At 36.4% G+C, this 22,230-nt stretch overlaps 1 protein-coding gene across 2 annotated transcripts in view; it reads right to left on the bottom strand.

Moving 5' to 3' along the window:
- CUNH9orf85 (chromosome unknown C9orf85 homolog) overlaps positions 1-21,528 on the bottom strand; it is a 62,603-nt gene extending 41,075 nt beyond the window's left edge. The window contains exon 1 of one of the 2 annotated variants that reach the window (XM_015492926.2): positions 21,156-21,528. In XM_015492926.2, coding sequence (XP_015348412.1) covers positions 21,156-21,257 — 102 coding nt within the window. In that variant the 5' untranslated portion in view covers positions 21,258-21,528. The remainder of the gene's footprint in view (positions 1-21,155) is intronic. The other variant, XM_048806909.1, reaches the window with a different exon arrangement.
- Between the last annotated feature and the right edge of the window lie 702 nt (positions 21,529-22,230).

Raw genomic sequence — 22,230 nt, 5'->3', positions numbered from 1 at the left:
GGTTTGTTAAGTCTTCTGTTTCCTTCTGTTTGGTTATTCAATCCATTATTCAAAGTAAGGTATTTAAGTCTCCAAGTATTATTATGGAACTATTTTCCTCTTCTCCTTTCAACTTATGCTTCACAGATTTTGATGGTCTGTCATTACGTACACACATGTTGTTATGGTTTAGATATGAGGCATCCCCTAAAAGCTCACGAGTAAGACAATGCAAACTCTATTTTGTCTGAGATTAGCAAAGTCATTCCTGCTCTATTTTGGTTACTATTTAACACAGGCTATTTTCCCCCCATTCTTTTCACTTTTAACTTATTGGATCTAAAGTGAGTCTTTTGTAGACAATAATACCTCCACAATCTTTCTCTTGATTGGAGTGTTTAGCGCATTTACACTTAAAAATAATTAGTGATAAGAAAGGATTTAAGTTGGGCGCAGTGGCACATGCCTGTAATCCCAGTGGTTTGGGAGCCTGAAACAGGATCACCAAGTTCAAAGCCAGCCTCAGCAAAAACTAGGCACTAAACAACTGGGTGAGACCCTGTCTCTAAATAAAATACAAAATAGGGCTGGGGATGTGGCTCAGTGGTTGAGTGCCCCTGAGTTCAAGCCCCAGTACCACCATCAAAAAAAAAAAGGGTGGTGGGGGGGCGGATTTGATTTTGTCATTTTGTTATTTATTTTCTGTATGCCTTATTTTTGTTGTTGTTGTTGTTGTTATAGTTGTTGTTTTGGCCATCATTTCTGTCTCCTATTGTGTTTTGTTGATTTTTTTTGTAGTGAAATGTTTATAAATTATTTTATTGTTTCCTTATATGTATATTCTATAAACTATTTTTTTTTTTGTGGTTGTTATGGGGATTGCACTTAAAGTTTTAAAGCAAATTTATAATACAGCTTGACTTTAATAATACAAAATACTCTGCTCCTTTAATTTTCATCCTTACCAGTTTCAGTTGCTGATGTCATAAAACTAGTTCTTTAAACATGTGTGCCCCAAAACAATTACTTTTTAAAATGGATTCAACTCTTAAATGTGGAATTATAAACACTTGTTACAATAATTCCAGCTCTTAGACTAATACTTTTTTTTAAAAAATGTGTTTATTTCTCAGATCAAATAGAAAACAAAGAGTGGAGTTACACACCCTATTTAACATAGCTTGTATAACTGTCCATGAATTTACTTTAACTGAGATCTTTATTTCTTCACAAAACTTTGGGTTACTACCCATTGTCTTCATTTCAACCTCTAGAACTCCCTTCAGCATTTCTTGCACAAGCAAGTCTAGTAGTTACAAACTTTCTCACCTTTTATCTGGGAACATCTTAATTAATCCTTTACTTTTGATGGACAGTTTTGTCAGACATGGGATTCTTGGTTGATAGTTTTTTTCTTTTAATTTTTTTATCAGTCCACTGCTATCTGGCCTCCCAAGTTTGACAAGAAATCTGCTGATAATGTTATCAAGGATCCCTTGTGTGATGAGTCACTGCTCTCACTGCTTTCAAGATTTTTTAGGTTTTCAACTGCTCAATTATAATGTGTCTCGATGTACATGTCCTTGTGTTTATTTTCCTTCATGTTGAGTTTCCTGGATTTTTACATTCATGTCTCATCAAATTCGGAAAGTTTTCAGTGTGTGTGTATTTTATTTTTTTTATTTGCTTATTTATTTATTTTTTAGTTGTAGATGGACACAATCCCTTTAATTTTACATGGTGCTAGGGATTGAACCCAATGCCTCACACCTGCCAGGCAAGCACTCTACCACTGAGCTACAACTCCAGCCCCTCAGTTGTTATTTTTCCAAATATTTTTTGCCATTTTCTCTCTTTCTGGAACCCCCACAATATATATGTTCCACTTGAGGGTTTCCCACAGCTCCTTTACACTCTGTTCACTTTCCTTCCATTGTTTTCCCTTTCTGTTCCTCTTACTTGATAATTTCCACTCTCCTATCTTCAAGTTTGTTGATTCTATTTTATTCCTGCTCAAATCTACTTTTGAATTCCTCTAGTGAATTTTTCATATCAGTTACTATACTTTTTAGTTCTTGAATTTCTTTTTGGTTTCTTTTTAGGTTTTTCTCTCTCTTTACTAACGTTTTAACATCATTGTCTTAGCTTTCTTATCTTTCTCTAGTACTTTGAGTATCTTTCAGATAGCTATTTAAAATTCCTTGTTTAATAGATCTACCATCAGTTGTCTCTAAGGGACAATGTCTATTGATTTAGTTTTTTTTCCATTTAATGGGTCATAATTTCCTTTTTCTCTGTATGTCTTGTGAATTTTTTGTTGAAAACCAGACATCTGAATAATGTGGTTATTATAGATTGAATATTGGGTGTACCCAAAAAGCTTAGGTGTGAGACAATGCAGGAAAGCTTAGAGGTGAAATAATTGGGTTATAAGAGTCTTGACCTAATTAGTGCATTAATCCTCTGATAAGGATTAACTTGGGTCATAAATATAAGAAAGTAGGGTATGGCTTGAGGAAGTGGGTTATTGGGGGATGTGCCTTTGGGGTATATATTTTGTCCCTGAAGAGTGGAGCTCGCTCTCTCTCTTTACTTCCTGGGTGCCTTGCTCCGAGGCTTCCTTGACCACAATCTTCCACCCTGAGGAATACAATTGGCTGTCTATGGACAGAGACTTCTAAAATATAAGTCCCATCAAATAAACTTTTTATTCTCTAATTGTTCTTGCCAGGTCCTTGGATCACAGCAGCAAAAAATCTTACTAAAACAGTTTTTTCTGGAGGTCAGATATCTCCTTCCTCCATTTGATTTAAAATTATTATTGTATACTGTTTCTGTGTCAACAATCAGCCTGAACAGACAATGTCTTCCAGGAATAATGTCTGTTGATTGTCTGTTGATAATGGCTGTTGATTTTTTTTTCCCATTGAGATAAATACAGCAGTGTGGAAACTACTATGACAAAGTATGCTTTGGTATCATTCTATACCTAGCAAATCCAGTGGCAGTACACGCAGAAGCCCTCACGGAGCATGAGAAAGCATATCGTCTATTTGGAAAACTGCAAGTAGTTACAAGGGCTAGATAAAAGGGGATAAAGACAATGGAAAGAATAAGCTAAATTATGAGAGATCTTGTTTGCCAAGCTAAAGAATTTGGCCTCTTTAGGGAAGGGATATGACTGGATAAGATTTTGAGCAGCAATTAAAGATAAAAGAAAGGATGAGATCACTTACGAAGTTACTGAAGTAATCTAGAAATGATATCCTTAAACAGTATAGTTGGCTGTGGCAGGGTTGACAGAAAGATGGACACAAACAAGGGAGATGATGAAGATGAAAAATGACCTACAGCCAGTAAATCGTTAGTGATAAAATGACTAATACAGTGTTGGGGCAAAGTCAAGACTGGGGAGAGTTTGGGAAGAGTGACTTTTAAGCCAGTTCTGAAATCTAGATTTCCAAGCACACTCCCTGATATTTTGATTTTGTCATTTAGGAGTTTCTGTGGCACAGATGATACTTAACCCGCAGTTAAAGGATGGACAATGCTCTAGAGCAAGGCACAATTAATGCCAAGAGCTCATAAAGGGTGAGTTTATATAACAACCCATCTCTCTCCCTCATCCTCACCTTCCCAAGGTAAACTTAAAATCACAAACTGAACAAGTCTGATCCTTGGAAAGTTACTTATGTACAGTAGAGTGGCACATCTATATGGGGGAAGGTAACTACCTGGTATTTTCATGTGTGGTTTGAGGACCATGTATATCAGAATTACCTTCAAGGCTTGCTAAGAATGTCACTCTTAGGCTCAACTCCAAGATATTAAGAATTCCTGGCATCTGGGATTCTGCACTTTGAACAAGCCTTCAGACGATTCTTAAGCACACCAAAATTGAAGAACTTCTCTTCTAAGCAGATGAAACAAGTTGATATTGCTAACGAAACCTCACCTCTGCTACTGGGAATACAAGTTTTAATAAGGTGATATACTTTACCTTAGAAAGAAAGTTATGATTATCACAACTGAAACAGCATTAGTTAGTATAGATAAGAAATAATAATAGCTGGGTGTAGTGGTGCTTGCCTGTAACAAGCTTCTAGGCAGGCTGTGGCAGGATAATCTCAAGTTCAAGGCCAGCCTGGACAACTTTGACTCTGTATCAAAATAAAAAATAAAATGGGCTTGGGTGTGTGTGTGGCTAGTGGTAGAGTACCACTGGGTTCACTTCTCAGCACTTAAAAAAAGGGGAAATAAATACCTGGCAAGTGTTCTGTACAGTTCTAAGTATTTGTCAGCTATTATCAAACTATACATGTCATTGATTTCACTTAAAAATCAATTTTCTCAGTTGATTATATTAACTACCTTGATGGATAACATGTTATTCTTACTCTACATACAAAGAAATCCGACAGATTAAATAATCTGCCTAAACTATTATGTCTATTAATTATCATTCAAGACAACACCCATGCCTCTAAATTCCATATTATGCCCTACTATTCCAGGTAACTTTTCTTCTAGAGACTAAATCTATAGCTGATTTTCAGTTTCACTATTGAGAGAATCAATTCTTTGGCAAGATTATCTTGAGTACTAAACAAGTGACTTGAAGAAATCTTTGAAACATATATATGACTACCTGTATGCTTGACGAATGTATCAAATATCTTAGTCCCCAAAATGATCTCAGAATTGACAGGAAAATCCATGCTAGAGGCATAAATCAGTAATCCAGAAGGGCTATTATTTAATACATCATTTAAAAAGCTTTTCTAACAAAGGACATCAGCCCCAAATGTAATTTTCCCCAGATTTTTTAATCTGTCTTATAAAGTTCCTTAATTCAGACATCGTTTGACCCTGGCATAGCACAATATAGAAAACATCTATTATTTCTACTGACTTCCTCATGATTAGAAAAATAGAATTTATTCCTATTCCTGGAATTTAGTCCAATCAAAGTACACTAATGGATGGAAAACTATTCCTTCTTCATTCTTTTCTATTTCTTAATAAGATCAAATGTCAGACCAAAACTTAGTTAATTAGGGAATCTAAATTTAGGAAACACTCTAGGAAATGTGGGTAATTTCTAGATCAGTTATTCTCAGTCTTTGTTTCTGCTTCCCCTGTTCACATGCTCTTATCACATACAGAAGACAGTACATCTTAACAGGTAAGTAACAAATATTCTGGAGAAGGACAAGGAAGAAAATTTCTGATATATTATTTCCCAGTAAGGGACATCAAAACTATACATATGTGTGTGTGTTTCTGTCTTCTCACTTAAATCCCTGCCTGGTTTGATGCTGATCAATATTCTTTTTCTTACACAAGTCTTCCAGTGATTTCACATCCATAGACATAGTTATACTTTGGTCATTGTATTAGGGAAGAGCTCTTTACATAGTTTACTATATAACAGGTCTTTTGGTTTTTATCATAAAAATAATAGCAAGCTAAATAATTTGTACATAAAAGACTGCTACCATAAATCTATAAATCACATGTCTAATCCTTTATAAAAATTCTCCCTGTTGTTTTTACAACATTCCTGTGGCTAAGAGTAGGCATAATTATCCTCATTTTGCAGATGAGAAACCTGAGGCTCACAGAATTAAGAGATTTGCTTGAGGTCACAAAATTAATCGAGAGCAGCACAGGTAGCAGCCATAAAAAGATGCTTTTTAGTTTAGGGCATGCTATTAGGTTAAAAATAGAAAGTGTTTCCTCTACAGCCTTCAAGTTCTTTTAAAATTTAAAAAACAAAAACAAACAAACAAACAAGCCTCCCCCCTCCCATTTTGCAGAGTATACATTTCAATTTGTATAGTGTTCTGACTTATTCTAACACTCGTATTTTAACCGCTGTATAGTATGCAGTACATTATTTGTTTAAAAGCACAAAGCAAACTTCCAAAGTTAGAAAACCTCATTTAGAAAGAAACCATTATGTTCGTTAAGCAGTGTTCTAAGACAGGAGGATTTAGTTTTCTATCATCACCCATCTAAATAATGAAGGGTACCTAATTGTTGAACAATACAGGCCAACATATGTACAATTCAACTGGAATGCAAAAAGCCCTATTCAAGCAGCAATGGTGTAGTGTCACAAGGCAACACAAATGTTTTTATAACCACTCATTAGAAGTTAGTCACAATTTGAGATCTTGTCCAACCAGTATGCTATGCCCTAAGTTAGTGATCTTAAGACAAACAACTGACTGACCACTGTTTAACATGTACTAAATAAATAAAAAAAAAAAAAAGAATATTTCTTTCCTCCTAATACCATATTTAGGAACTTGTGGATTTAACATTTTCAAGCATACTAATTGGTAATATCCACAAACCAAGTGATTTTATCTTTTAAAATAAAACCACATTTTAAGTCATCTACTTGGGGCAGATGTAAGAAGACAATTACATCTTGAAGCTAGTAAACTTCTTCAAAGATAGTTGCCCTGCTCTGGTCATATTAACACATCAAAAAAAAAAATAATCTATTTATACTGATAATGGATTCAGGAGTCAAGTCACATGAGGAAAAATTTAGGTTTGTAACATGATAATTTAGTTTAAAGCTCAGTTTTCACATATGACTTACCTAACCTTCAGCTGAGAGCATTTTCTTATCTTTTTTAAAGAGAAAAAGCATAAAGATATTGTTGATAACAAGAATATAAAATTAAAATATACTGAGCAAAGAATGCAAATCACCTATAACAAAATATAGTCCTACCTTGTATTTCTATAGTTTTTCTGAGATCTGAATTTTATTTATTTATTTATTTATTTAGGCAAGCACTCTACTTCTGAGCCATAATCCCAGTCCTAAAATCTGAATTTGTTATACAATCCTTTTTTGTTATACAAATCCTGGTTTTCTCAAATCATCCCTGTGCAGAGGGAAGAAAGTGGTATTGTATTTGTTGTTATTCTAACTTATAGCAAGTTGATGTAACTCACCCAAGATTACATAAAGAGCGACTCAGTAGCCACACTAGCAGTCGGGGGAGTCTACTACTGGTGTTGCTCTAACTCCAAGTTTAGGGCTCCTTTCAACTTACCAAACTATAAATATATTGTAGATTAGAATTAAGCACAGCATGTATCATGACCATCTCTCTGCTGCCTACAGACCAATTAAAAAGAGTAAGGGTAGCTAGTATGTACACCAGCCATCTCAAAGATTCAGAAGATTTATGATGCATAGTTCCTTCCTCATGTTACTTAAAATATAGTTGGAAAGACTAAATTAATGGGCATAAAATAAGTCAGAAGAGAAAGCATTATTTTTAGAGTTAAAATGGTATTTAAAGGAAGAGATTAACTGGTTGGCTTCTTAAACTGGGCTTTCAGAAGGATACGGACTGAATGGGAACCACTACAGACCCAGGCTAATTGATAGCCTCCAGATTAAAAGTTTGTTTTTTTTTTTTTTTAATCAAATTTCATTCAACTCCAATCTGATGTGAGTAATGTACCTCTATTGCATATGACAAATTTATAAGGTGTGACAGATGGAAGAGGCGTTTTATGCTTTGGGGGGCTATTGTTAATCTTAAATACAGTAAGTCCTCAAAAGGTTTCAGATCAAAGTCTACAGTGATGCATTGATAATTTATAACAGCAGCAACTTCTCTTCCTTCAAACCTTCCTTGTACCTCTACAGTCAGAAGTTAAGATCAGAAATGGCTTTAACCCACAAGCAGAAGCAGGAAAGATAATGTGGATAATGTGTAGATAATTCTCTCAGGCCACTGTTTTTCAGCCTTTCCTGACATGCATGTGACTTGATTTTGGGTCTCATAGAGAATGAGGTGATTCAAAGAACTGCTTCAATCAAAAATGAGAAATCCCGCGTTTTAAACGCTCAAGTATCTGAACAATATTGCAGTTCATATTTTTACTAATTGAAAACTCATTTCAAACCCTTAATTCAGCTATTTTTAATTTAAAAAAAACTTGTTTTATAAGATGCTCTTAGTAAAATTACCAGTTTGCTCACTATTACTTCTGTACAGTGATCTTATGGCCCCTGCTAGACTTTTAACACCATGAAAACTAGAATTGTTCTTATTTTCGTCTCCACAATGCCTAGGACAAATATCAAGCAACAATAGGCAGTCAGACTTGAAAATCTTGATGGCAACACTGATTTTTTTCTTATGTGGCGTCTCTACCACCTCCAATCAGAAAAAATCTTTAGCCTGTATTTATTTTTAACTCCTAGGCTTGGTTGAAATCTGGAGCTATGGGTCTAGATATTATACTTCTAAAAGATTTACCTCTTCTATTTTATGATTCATTTTAACAAAAGCATTACATTTCACTGCCATATTATCAATCTTTATTTAAAATCAATTCAGTTTTACTAGATTCATGATTTATCACTATTTCTTCTTCTATGTCTTTTTTTTTTTCCTTTCTTTTTTGTACTAGAGACTGAACTCAGGGGTGCTTTGCCACAGAGCTACATCCCCAGTCCTTTTTATTTTTTGAGACAAGGCCTCCCTAAGTTGCCCAGGCTTTCCTTGAACTTGTGATCTTCCTGCCTCAGCCTCCTGAATCACTGGGATTATAGGCATTCACCACTGTGCACAGCTACCACATGTCTTTTTATAGTCTGGAGAAATTCCTAAGCATACTTTTCCTTTTTTTTTCTTTTGTTTTCAAGCACTAGGAATTGAACACAGGGGCACTCTATCACTAAGCTACATCCGCAGCTCTTTTTAATCTTTGTTTTGAGATAGGGCCTTGCTAAATTGCTGAAGCTGTCCTTGAATTTGTGATCCTCCTGTATTAGCCTCCTAAATCACTGGGATTGCAGGAGTGTGTCATCCAGTGTTTCTGGATAGTACCCCCCCCACACACACTTTTTTTTTTTTGGACAAAATTTAGTGCAAATGATTTTTTTTTAGTTCTGGAAAAAAAAAAAAAAAAGCCATAACTTAGTTCTATAAAGAATTCTAAATTAAAAATGCTCCCATTATAGCACTTTGTAGACCTTGCCCTATTTTTCACAAGTAGCAAATGAGAACTCTGATGCCTGTAGTGTTATGGTGGCCTATGGGTAATCACTATTTTTTCTTTTTCCTGGAAGCTGGTAGGAATTTCTATCATTAGCGTTCAAAAACATCACATTGTCATGTCTAGGTAATATCTTTTTTTTCTGCAATTTTCCTGTAAAGCAGTTGACACGGTCTAAGATTTTCTTCAACTTTGGGAAAATGATTTTTTTCTTTATTTTTAATCATTTCTTCCTCACCTTCCTTGATTTGAACAAGTCTATTACTACCTACTTTATATCTTAAATTTCCTTAAATTTTTATTATGAAGACAGGACAGCTTAAAGGGTCTCTACATTCAGATATTTAAATAGCTTGTTCATTTCCTATAAAAGATCTGATTTTTGTCATAAGCTACCAACTAAGTTAAAACAATCCCCTCAGATATGGGTTCAGTTTTCCAGAATTCTACTTCTTTGTCCCATTTCTCCCCAAGCCACACAGTACACAAGGGAGTTAGTCCACTGTCTCCTTTGACTTCAATAATGAATATAAATTCAAACATTATATATGTAAAAGCAACCATAATATTCTTTATTTTTTTTTCCCATTGTGGATTGAACCCAGGGGCGTTTAACCACTGAGCCACATCCCCAGCCCTTTAAGTATTTTATTTAGAGACAGTGTCCCACTAAATTGCTAAGGCTGGCTTTGAATTTTTGATCCCCCTGCCTCAGCCTATTGAGCTGCTGGGACTACAGGTGTGCGCCACTGAGCCTGGCCATAATCTTCTTTTATCTAGACAATACATGACAAGTTATCCCATAGGACTATTCTAACTCTATTGAAGACTATATCTAGCACTATTATGTCATTGATGTTCACATGAAACACGATATCATGTTCCATAATGTCTTGTGATAAAAGTTAATGATCGTCTACTGAACATTCAACATACACAAGTATATATCATGCTAGCAAATATATTATGCAAATTGATGACTTCAGTGACATGAGTAATTTCAAAACAAACAAGTCAGACACCTGTTAGGAAAGGGTGAGCATTTAATAATATATAAATCTTTACAGAACAACAAAGTATATAAAATAATCCCAAACTCAGATTAATATTTCATATCCATGATGTTGTGAATGACTTAATAATATCAAATGACCTTCAAAACTGAGTTTGAGTAACACCAAGTTAACTCTACTGCTAAAGGACCATCGCTTGAAAATTGTTACACATACATAGCTTCATTACCTACAAGAAGAAATACTTTCTTGTTAATTACCCTGCTGAAACAAACAAACAAAAAAGCTCCTGCCCAAACAAACAAAAAAAAAAGCTACTGACTTAGTTGCAAAAGAACAATTTGAATAATTACATTAACATTACAATGTAAACCCAATTGTTCCAACTAGAAATAAACTTGATATCAAAGAAATGTCCTCCATTAAGTTCTAAAAATGTCATTCCACCTCATGAATAAGCAGATAAAAGAGAAGAGAATTAGGAAGGCTATTGAGATAATCAGCCCAAAGCTATGGGAAAGTCTAAGCTTACACCTGATATTTTTAGAAACCCAAAACCCTACAGGGACTGTTGAAAAATCAAATCACACTGATTTCTTTCAGTCCAAAGAAGGATTATCTGAGATTGTACTGTACATATGAAGTAGAAAGATGATCGATCCATCAAGGTGCTTTTCCATATTCACTAACATTATTTCTGTAAAGAGGCTGGCCATTGAGGTACCTATATATCCCTCTCCTTTCTTCCCCAAAAGCTATGACTTATTTTAAAATACTTCATATTTTTGAAGAGAATGGCTATATTTGATAAAGAGAGATGATACTGACCAAGAGAAGGTGATGGCATTCTCTGGATCTAGGTGGCAGTTATATGACTGTATTCATTTGTGAGAATTTGTTGGATTGTATTATAATATACATACTTTTCTATATGTTTTTAAGTTATATTTCATTTTATTCTTTTTTTTTTTTTTGGTACCAGGGATTGAACTCAGGGGTACTCAACTACTGAGCCACATCCCTAGGCCTATTTTCTGTTTTATTTAGAGACAGGGTCTCACTGAGTTGCTTAGGATGGCTTTGAACTTGCGATTCTCCTGTCTCAGCCGCCCAAGCCGCTGGGATTCCAGGCATGTGTGACCGTGCCTGGCAATTTAAGTTATATTTCTTTTCTTTTTTTTTTTAAATTTAATTTTATTTATTTATATGTGGTGCTGAGAATCAAACCTAGTGCCTCATACATGCCAGGCAAGTGTACTATGGCTGAGCCACAGCCACAGCTCCCTTAAGTTATATTTCAATAAAAAAGTTTAGTAAGTGAAAATGCTTTATGTCTACCTTTTTCCACTTTTAAAATTAACTACTAAAATGAGATTCCTGAATGAAGAATTTATATCACATTCATCTTTGTCAGTGTTTGGTACATGATAGTGACCTAATAACGATAGGTGAATTAACACAGATCAGTAATCAATTATATTATGCCAATAAGAACTACTCAATTTCCATACTTTCATGCCACCTCATAGGATTGTTGCTCCACGGTATATATTATACACCATGAGTAGTTCAAAAATGTTTTGAGTCCCTGTCTTTAGTAGATTGTATTTATGTATGTGTATAAGAAAAAGAAGCCAAGACATGTACACTAATAACTAAGATGACATGCATCCTATGTATGGTGAGGCTAAGAAATGCCACAGGGAAATAGAGGGACATTCCAGCCAGGATCAACCAGGAAAGGCATCACTGAGGCAGTAGCACATGAGCATGATGAACGTCTTAGCAAGATAAAGGAATGAACTGACATTTACAAAATGTTCAACACTATATGTCAGGCACCATATGGGCATTTTCAAAAACTTTTAACACTTGAAATACAGTTAAAACCCATTAAGATTCTGAAAAGTTAAGATATTCGTCCAAGATCACACAGCCAGTAAATAGCAGAGAAATTGACCTACATCTTTTGACTCCAAAATCAGTATCTTTCTGCTAAACCAAGTTGCCTTTAGTAGATATGGTCTTGAATGAGAACTTGATAACTTTGGGCCAAAAAATAAAAAACCTCACATCTGAAATCTTACCAGAACAGGATTTTTTTCTCTACCTGATGCAAATACTTCAAAATGTCTTTATTTTTTCACAGTAAACTGACCAAAGCCAAAACAAAACCAACTATGTGTCTACTTACAAGAATGATGGCCTAAATTGACAGTATTCGAATTTTCACTTGTAGCCTAATATGAATCCACCCGATTACCCTTTTTGGTAAAAAGGTCTTATTCAACTACTAGAATTGCCCTAGAGAGTTAATAATAGAGAGATTTCCTTCTTATGCGTTTGTCACCACATAATGTAATATATTCATTTTGCCAAAAGGCATCAGTGCCAATTTGTAATCTTGTTTTGGAATAATCATTGGGGTGAGGGGATAACTTCACAGACTCGCCTATTCTTGCCTTTCTTTCTCCCTTGGTCACTCAATGGAATACTTCTGAGGCACCTCCAATGTGTCTCTTCCCTCAAAGATAAATGAAGAAAAGCCCTGTTTCTAAGATTGTCCAGTATAATAATTTTACCTGATTCCTTTTTCATTTCCCTTTGTTTTCACATTAAGCTAAACTCATTCAACTTTTTGATCAACAACATATACACTCACATGCACCCAGTCTTCCATCTGGTTTATTCTTCCTTGATCCCACATCACCAAGCTCCACTATCTCTTTGAGGAAAATAATTATGTTATTCCCTTTCTCACCCATTATTTTAATTATAATGGTACTTCTCTTGTCAAAGCATTTAATACAGTTTTTTTTAAAGAGAGAGAGAGATAATTTTTTTAATATTTATTTTTTAATTTTCGGTGGACACAACATCTTTATTTTATTTTTATGTGGTGCTGAGGATCGAACCCAGCACCCCGCGTATGCCAAGTGAGCGCTCTACTGCTTGAGCCACATCCCAAGCCCTAAATACAATTATATTTATTTAATTTATTCAGTCACCAACTACTTACTTAATACCTTGTATGTACCAACCCCTAGGTATTGAGGATAAAAAAAAAATCCTTTCCTTTATTTATAATATTCTAAGGTGAGCTATAAATAAAATAAACAATATAATGTCCAAAAGTAAAAAGGCTATAAAAATTAAAACAATACAACAATACAACAGTTCCATTTTGCTGATGAACTGAAACATGGAATGTGAGAAAGGCCAAAAGTCTAGGATGATACTCTTATTTTTGGTTTAAGGAACTGGGTAAATGGTAGAGTGCTTTACAGAGTTACAGAACATGGGGGAAAATTTTTTTGAGAGAGGAAAAAAAAAAGAGTTCCTTCTTTGCCATCTTATGCTGGAGATCCCTTTTAGAAATCTTAAGAACAGAGGTCAAGTACGTACTTAAACATACAACTCTGCAGCTCAGAAGAAAGTTTGACCTGGAGTTCAAAACCTAGGAATTACAAGCACAAAGATGGCATGGCAAGTTGTGGACTAAATTATTATTGATGCATCTACATTGACACATTTTTTTTCACTTGAAATGACTAAATTTTGTTTTGTTTAGTGTTATTATAGATGGAACCCAAGGCTTCTCACACTGCTTAGCAAAAAGGTTTGAGTATTTTTGTTTATTTTTATTTATTTATTTATTTTTTTTTGTGGTGCTGGGGATTGGACCCAGGGTGTTGTGCATGCAAGGCAAGCATTCTACCAACTGAGCCCAGCCCAAGGACTGAGTATTTTTCACTAAAGATCTTGTATATCAGACATCAATGACCTCATCATGAGTGATTTTAGTGAAATGATGGGTGCAAAAACAATATGAGATGAAAAAAAATGGGGAGGGCACGTAAAGAAGTGGAAAAGCAGGAACTTTTCTATAAAGGGAAGAAAAAATAGGGTGGCAGCTAGAAAAAATAGATTCTAAGGAAAATTTTTAAAGAAATTGTATAAAGTCATTAAAGATGGAAAGATTATGTAAGAGTATATATGAACAACAAAGGAGTTTTGCACCTTTAAGTCTTTAGATAGGCAAGAGAGGATGAACTCCAGGGTACAAGGGAAGGGGCTGGCCTTAAGGAGGGAATGGCATTTCACCTATTGTAATAGGAAGGCAGGATATATAGGTACTGGTATGGGTAATTTGGTAGGTGTGGTGGTAAAATAATAGAAATCTAGATCTAAGTAGGCTTAGAATTCTGTCAAGAATAGTCATATTGATGAAACCAGACTCTGAGTTAGAAGTAAGAACATGAATGAAGTACCGTGGAAAGTAGAAATATTAACGGACAAGAGCACCTAATGGGGTTTAAATATGTACACATACACACACACAAATTTACAGCTGAGGCATAAGCAAACCAGTAGATGGTGATACTTCTTTGTTGTTGTTAAGTTTATAAGTACAACAGTTACCAACAGTAATAAGGTTAGAGTTTGCCTGTGGGAATAGACTTCTGAGGTGGGAGGATGTCTAACAGCTGAGAGGTCAGATAGATGTTGGATGGATTATCCAGGTGTATGTAGCAATTACTAAGTATGATGACAGGAAATGTGAAAAGGCAGTGAGCCAAGTCACTAATGAGGACATGTAATGAGAAGGTTAGTACTGGGATGAAGGGGATACTCTTCTGATGATATGTATTTCAGATGGGCTAAAGTATTTGAGTGAAAAGAAATGAACTAACACAACAAATGGGAGTCAGGTTCCACCTGGGAGGAGGTGAAGATGTGAGGCAAAAAAATATCACCTAAGAAGTCTATTCAGAAACAGTGTTCCCAGAAGAATTGGGTATGGCAAGAAAGTAACAAATTTTAAGTATATGTCTCTATTTAGTGACAATAAACTATAAATTCATGAAGGCAAATGGAAGGGTAAGGGAGGGGCACCATAAAGTTGGAAGACTGCATCAGATTAGGAGATGTGCAATCCAAATGGGGTAAGATTTTCCAGTAATGATGGCTGACAAGGAAATCTTAGACACTAAAAAATCAGCCAAATGAGGCAGAGTGATGCAAACCTGCTACTACAGCAACTTGGGAGGCTAAGACAGGATGATCAGCCTGGGCAACTTAGCAGGACCCTGTCTTGCAAAAAAAAAAAAAAAAAAAAAGTGCTGGGGTGTAGCTCAGTGGTAAAGTGCCCCTGGGTCCAATCTCTATTACAGGGGCTGAGGAATAGCCAAAGAAATAAATACCCTATGTAAGCTTCATAAGTCTAGCTTAAGATCGTTCCAACAAATTCCCTTTTTGCTTAATTTAGCAGCTAAAGAATCTTAATGCCAAATACCTTTTTGTACACTGCCTTGCACACATCAGAGGAGTTCAGAGAAAGAATATTTATTTACTTCGTTCAATACATTTAAATGCTATTTGGACTAGAGTGATAAGGAAAAGTTGAGAAAGAAACCTTGAGCATGTTATATTGCTTTATCCCCTTCTCATTTCTTCATCTCACAAAAGCCATTGTTTAAAAAAAAAAAAAAATGAGAGAACTGACCATTGAGGATGAAGTGAGCCAGCAGCAGGGGTGTTCGGAGGACAAACAGGATTCTCAGTGCACCTACCTATGACCTTATGATAACACTTCTGCAGGTGTGGAAAGAGCCCTATGGCTTAAAATAACAAATGCCAGACTGTAACTCTCAGTCCAGTTCTGTGTCCAATTGTACCACTCTCTGCACAGTGTTTTCTGAAAGGACAAAGGACCATTTTGGTGGGTAATTTATAAAAAATTATAACTTCCCCTTTCTCCAATGAACTAATATGCCTGGATGAAGAATCTGATACTTATTTGTTTCTAACAACGTAGTATTTAACTTTATGTAGAAATAAGTATTGATAAGATAATTATAAAATATCATAATTAATTCAATAGTGAACATAGTACCATTACCTAACCCAACAGATCAAGTCAAGACAAATTAATTTCAGTTGCTATTCATTATATATAAAAGGAAGTGTCTAAAATATTTGATTAATGCAGAAAAACAATTATATTGTTTGTAGCAGGTGTCAACATCAAGAAATGTGCAGAAGTGTTTTACTGGCTTCAAGCAGTAGCAAGTCGGGAATGAAAGTATATGGAAATCTCTAGGAATCATTTTGTGTGAAAGGAGAGAAAACGAAAGGTAAAGAATAGTATAGAATGCAGCACTTAAAACAATGAAAAAGACAAGAGAAAAGCAAATAGTTCTACTAGCGCTGTGACTTTCATTAGGTATGATATGTAATATATATGTTATGTTGAATCTAAAACCAGATCAATGAAACAGGAGATACATTTAATATCAAAAGAGACTCATCTCTATATCACTAGAATGATCTCTAGATTACCTAAGATAATCATCTCAAAACTAATGTGGAGTCTACATCTGCTCAATTGCTTTGCTCAATGGAAACCCACTGGCTTAACCCCCTAATTGCTGACACCCATTGGTTGAGAAATAACACTTATTCCCAGGACTAGCACTTTATCATTCACACTTAAATTTACTTACACCAAGGATTACTTGAACCAATCTGGGGCAGTTCCCTACAGTTTAACATTCCTGGGCTGGTGGAGATGGGACAAACATCCAATAACATCCTATAATCCAATTCCAAAGTACCTGGATTAAAAAGAACCTTTTCAATAATATAGAGGTTTTTACACAGCAAAGTTTTATTCATTTCATTTATTTATTTTGGTACTACAGATATAACCCAGGGTCGCTTTACTATTCTGCTACATCCCCAGCCTGCCCTCCCTCATTTTTTTTTTTTTTTTTTTTTTTTTTTTTTTTTTNACTCAACTATTATGAAAACTCACTCACTCCACAAGACCAACAACAATCGCTTCTGAGATCAACACCTTCCTAAGTACTTAATCACCTTCCACCGGGACTCATCATTTAAAAGTTCCACCATCTTTCAACACTACAACATTGAGGACCAAGTGGTCAGCACACAAACCTCTGCAGAACAAACCATATTCAAAGTATAACAGAAGGAGCAGCAATAAAGTTCACACATCTTTGTCCTGACCTCAGTCACAAGGCCTCTACTGCACACAAAAATACAGAAAAAGACATCCATACACACTTACATAATAGAGGGCTTTTCAATTACTTGCCCTTTAAGGTCTCCTCAAACAGATTCCACCTCACCAATGGATAGCTACCTGATAATTTTTGTAACTTTGGGTGCATAATTCACTCCCCTAAGCACTAATTTCCCAGTATGTGATATAGGATAATTATGGCATCTATCCTAGTGTTATTTTGAAGATTAGATCTTGTGTAGCAGGTTGGCTTAGTGCATAACACACTTAAGTACACAAATATTAGCTATTATTAATATCACTATATTTCCAAAGCTAGAGTATAGTCAGTCAGACTTTCATTTTCTATCTTCATAGCAAGGTGAAGATCAGTTTCCAAAATGAGTGTGTTCCACAATAAATTAATTCAGCAAGTATTCTGTAAACTAGAGTTCATAGCCAAGCAAGTTTTAGCTTAATTTTCTAAAAAACTGCAGAACATCTCATCAGTTGTTCATGCCAATGTACACTATTCCTGTCCCCATAGTGAAATCTAGCATATAGCATTTTCGAAGTAATGACATTTACTATTTCCCTATTACAAAAATCTCATGTCTCTGGGGCACTAAAAAATACACTTTGGGAAATACTAGTTAAAAACAATGCTGACTATTCATATAAAACAAACAGCAGCCTCCAGAGGATGACATATGCTCTTCCCATTTCATTCAGTTAAATATTATCTATACTTCCAATCTCAGAAGAACCTTCCTAAACACTCCAAACTTAATCCTACTTAGTCCCACCAAACTATAAGCTTCAATTATGGTAGTGACTGTGTATTTTACTTAACCCTATATCCCCAGCATCTAGTAGACTATGGCTGGTACCAGACACTAGATGTGGAATAAATGCATGGATACAAAAATTTCACTGCAACCTTTTAAAAGCCACAATAAAAAACTAAAAAGAACTCAAATGTTTATTAACAGAAAAGTAATTAAGTAAATTCCTGTTTATATTACATTATTCACCCATTAAAAACAAAGAACTTAATCTCCATGCTCTGATACACCCACTTTGCTAAATGAGAAAGAAAACATACTTTATTGCATACACACTTAGATGTACACACTACAGATGTACATAGATGTCTAGAAACACTCACAAGAAACTTAACAGTGATTAAACCTAAACAGGACTAGGGCTGGGAACAGCAATTATCACTTTCATGTTTTTTATACTTCTCTACTGTTTCCACATTCTTCAACAATTTTGAAGTTCTTTTCTAATTAATTTTTTTTAGGCTTTAAGCAACTTCAGATCAAAATAAATTATCATTTGCTTTATGCTTAGTGCAGATTCATATCCCTATTTCTTTAAAAATTTTTGAAATGATCTTCACAGCGATCCTGAGAAGAAAGTAAGACAAAATATTTTAATAACCCAGAATTATAGATTAAAAGCTATAGGGAAATTGCCTGACATAACAAAACAAATGATAGACCTGGAGCTAAAAAGATCTTTTCTCTTAGTTCAAAATTCACTACGTATCATTATCTCTCCAGTAGAGGAAACAAGGCTAACTTACAGAATTGACATTTTATTACCAAATTTAAACGTATCCCCTTTTTCACCCTTCCCAACCACCACTTGCACACTGCTGACCAATGACCACAGCGGCAGGGCCTTTTTAAAATAACTCCCGTGACAGGAGATTACAAAAGGCGATTGCTACTTTACTGTTAGATAATTTCCTCATATTAAGCTGAAACTTATCTTTCTTACTCTGACCCTTTGGTACAAATTTGTTCATTTGAAGTGCCACAACAAAATTTCTCTCTTTTTCTAGAATATATTTAAGTATGAGAATGGGTGCTTTATCTGGATATACTTCCCCCCCAAAAAACATCTATCATTACCCAACTTCTAATTTCAGTTAAGTCCTGACAAATCACTTGGCAGAGGAGAATAAAAGAGAAGTATCATGTACAACATTTGAGTTCTTTTCAGTTTTTTACTGTGCCTTTTAAAAGGTTGCAGTGAAATTTTTGTATCCATGCATTTATTCCACATCTAGTGTCTGGTACCAGCCACAGTCTACTAGATGCTGGGGATATAGGGTTAAATAAAATATACAATAGGTGTAACCTATTGATAATTGGCACAGTGTTGGAAAAATCTTTCCAAATATTGCTTATGATTTTCTTTCTGAAAATTTGCTCAATTTAAGTGGGAGAAAGGAGAAGTCCTTAGAGGATAATTTACTGAACTGTCTTACACTTCACCTTGTAAGTTACGAGGTAAAACTAATCACTTCTGACTTTAAAGGGAATTACCACACATTTCTTACCAGTCCTGAGGTAGAGTCAGATGGTTCTGGAAAGTCTTAGCTTTAGACACAAGATTTTTGAGCCAACTATGTATATTATTTATTAGTTCTTAGTAAAATATTTGTTCCTTAGTAAAATATTTCTTGCTATTTTTGTCAGAACTTCCAATAACAAATAATCTGGTGGTCTGACCTACTGAAAAATGAGACTTCTTCACAATTTTAAAGAGGAAAAGGAAATCAAAATCAAAATCCTTGTGACAAAACTGTAGACATCTATTTGGTATAGTGCAGCTTTTTCTTTTTTCTTTCATTTTTTTTTTTTTTTTGGTACTGGGGATTGAACTCAGGGGAACTCATCCACTCAGCCACATCCCCAGTCCTTTTTTGTATTTAATTTAGAGACAGGGTCTCAATGAGTTGCTTAGTGCCTCACCAAGTTGCTGAGGCTGGCTTTGAACTCGGGATCCTCCTGCCTCAGCCTCCTGAGTCTCTGGAATTACAGGCTTGCACCACCACTCCTGGCTAATGCAGCTTTTTTATTCTGGTGTAACCTATTGATAATTGGCACAGTCTTGGAAAAATCTTTCCAAATACTGCTTATGATTTTTCTTCTGAAAATTTGCTCAATTTAAGTGGGAGAAAGGAGAGGTCCTTGTAGGACAATTTACTAAACTGTCTTACACTTCACCAATATGTATCACAATTTGTAATGACATATATCTTGTCTTAATTATTGCCCATATTATGCAGAAAACTCTTAAGTTCTATAAAGAGTCAATACTTGTGAATACTGCACAACCAGGAGCATAGGGCCTTGCACATGGAAGGTGCTCATTAAATATTTGTACAGTAAATGAAGAGACAGAGGAAACAAAATAAGACTACAGGTTACTATAAACAGATGACTTTGCTTTCTCACTCAACTAATTACTTACTGAACACCCATTATGATCATTTAGTTTAGCATTACAACAATCCTTCCAGATTTCTCACTTGAGACAACATTAAAGCTCAGATAAACATTAAATAACTCAAGTCTCAAACCTAATACATTTGAATTCCAGTTTAAATATCAAGTTTATCTGATGTAATGTTGGTCTCTAATGTGCCCTTGTGTCGTCAATTTTGTCCTCTCCATAGGGATAAGGGTGCAGGAAGAGATAACCACAGTAAATTAGTAGTTACATACAACCCAATTTCTCTGGCTTATCGAAACAGTCTGAATTTTCTACCAGTTTACAGAAGTTCTGCTAAAGAAGTAAAAGACTTTATAAAGACCAAAGCTACCAGTTTTACACAAATCGAATAATTTGCTTATCAAAACAATCTTAAGAAAAAGAGAAATTCCCATTACGTTGGTGAGGACACTGAGGCTATTGCTTGCATAAACTTGGTGCAAATTCTGAAAGAGACACTCGTGCCATAATCCTTGTTTTCCTACCCCAAAAGAGAAAGATCCAGATGGGAGCGTTCAACGACTCAATTTTCTCACTGGCACCTTAGGTTTGACGAGGGTCCCGGTCCACTCTGTGCAATTAGTTAAGTGTGTCGATCGTGACAAGTATTTACGAGGAGACAACATATCCAGGTCAAACAAAGGGCGTGGGAATAACATTTTAGAAAGGGCTGCAGTGCAGCCAAGACTAACCCTGGGCTGCGGTCCACACTCGCTCTCGCCAACTGCACTGATTTCCTCACTCCCCCTCCAATAAATCACTTCTTCCTGGAGTCAGAGTTAGTACAACAGGCAGGTTCCTACCTTGGTCTGGGCACTCTTATCGAACTTGTCATTTCTGAAGCTAAATGTATTCTGATGCTTCTGAGGCCTGGAACGAGCCACGTTGCCCTTCTGGGAACTCATCCCCGAAACCACAACCACCTCAAGTAGAGTGTACCTAAAAAGTTGCAGGGAAGACCAGAGAGCTTCCTCCCCAGGTGTTGACGCTTCTCTCGTGACCCGGAAGGAACTTATCCAGCCTTTCCGCCCCCAGTCGGCACACGTGACTCCCTGTGGTGGTGAAAGGACATCCTCTTGCCCTCCCAGCACTTGGTGCAGGGAACTCCACAAGGCTCAGCCTCTACCAGCGCCCCCGACCCCCCCGCCTGCGCAACCCTTGCCTCTAACCGGGTGAACAAGTCCCACTTTCTTCGAAATGAGCATTCTCCCATTGACCCGAATGCGGCAGTCCATCACGGCAGAGGGGAGGGTTTCCTCTATTCCTATTGGCTCTTCCTTTCCGCAATCCCCGCCTCCTGCCGAATCCGTTCAGCCTCTCCGGAAGTCGGCTGCGCTACCGACTCTACTGAGCGGCTTGTGATTGGTGCAAATTGGGCGAGGAAGGGCTTCGTCCCTCCCCACACCCGATCGCAGGCTGGAGCCCGGGTCAGCTTGGCACCTTCCTCCAGTCAGTGACCAACTCTTGGTGTACAAAGGTCTCGGCTATCCCCCTCCGTTCTTATCCAGTGTCTTTCCCGCTACAAGAGCAAGCCCAGCGCCTGGCGGGCTGAGGAGGAGAAAGAAAGGAGAATTGAAGAGAAGAAAGACCTGGCTGGGACTGGGTGTTGTCTACAGTGCCAGAAAAGGAGGCGGTGGCAGCGTCTGCGACCACGGACGCTCGGGACGTGAGGCCCGAGAGCAGCCGGCGCCGGCGGCCGCCGCTCCAGCTCCTCGAGCCGGGGCCGTTAGTCAGCAGAACGCGAGCTTGTGTGGAGAAGAGCCGGCGCGAGGCGAGACTCGGGGCTCCCTCAGACCCCGCGGTCCTTCGTCCCGGCTCCGGGGACTGCAGCCCTCGTGCCCCCTCCTCGCCTGGGCCCGTCCGCGGACTGCGAGAGTC

Source organism: Marmota marmota, unplaced genomic scaffold (genome assembly GCF_001458135.2).
Source record: "Marmota marmota marmota unplaced genomic scaffold, marMar, whole genome shotgun sequence".
In the NCBI taxonomy this organism is placed as follows: domain Eukaryota; kingdom Metazoa; phylum Chordata; class Mammalia; order Rodentia; family Sciuridae; genus Marmota; species Marmota marmota.
Note: the sequence above shows the minus strand (reverse complement) of the source record. Positions and strands in the feature narration are given on the sequence as shown.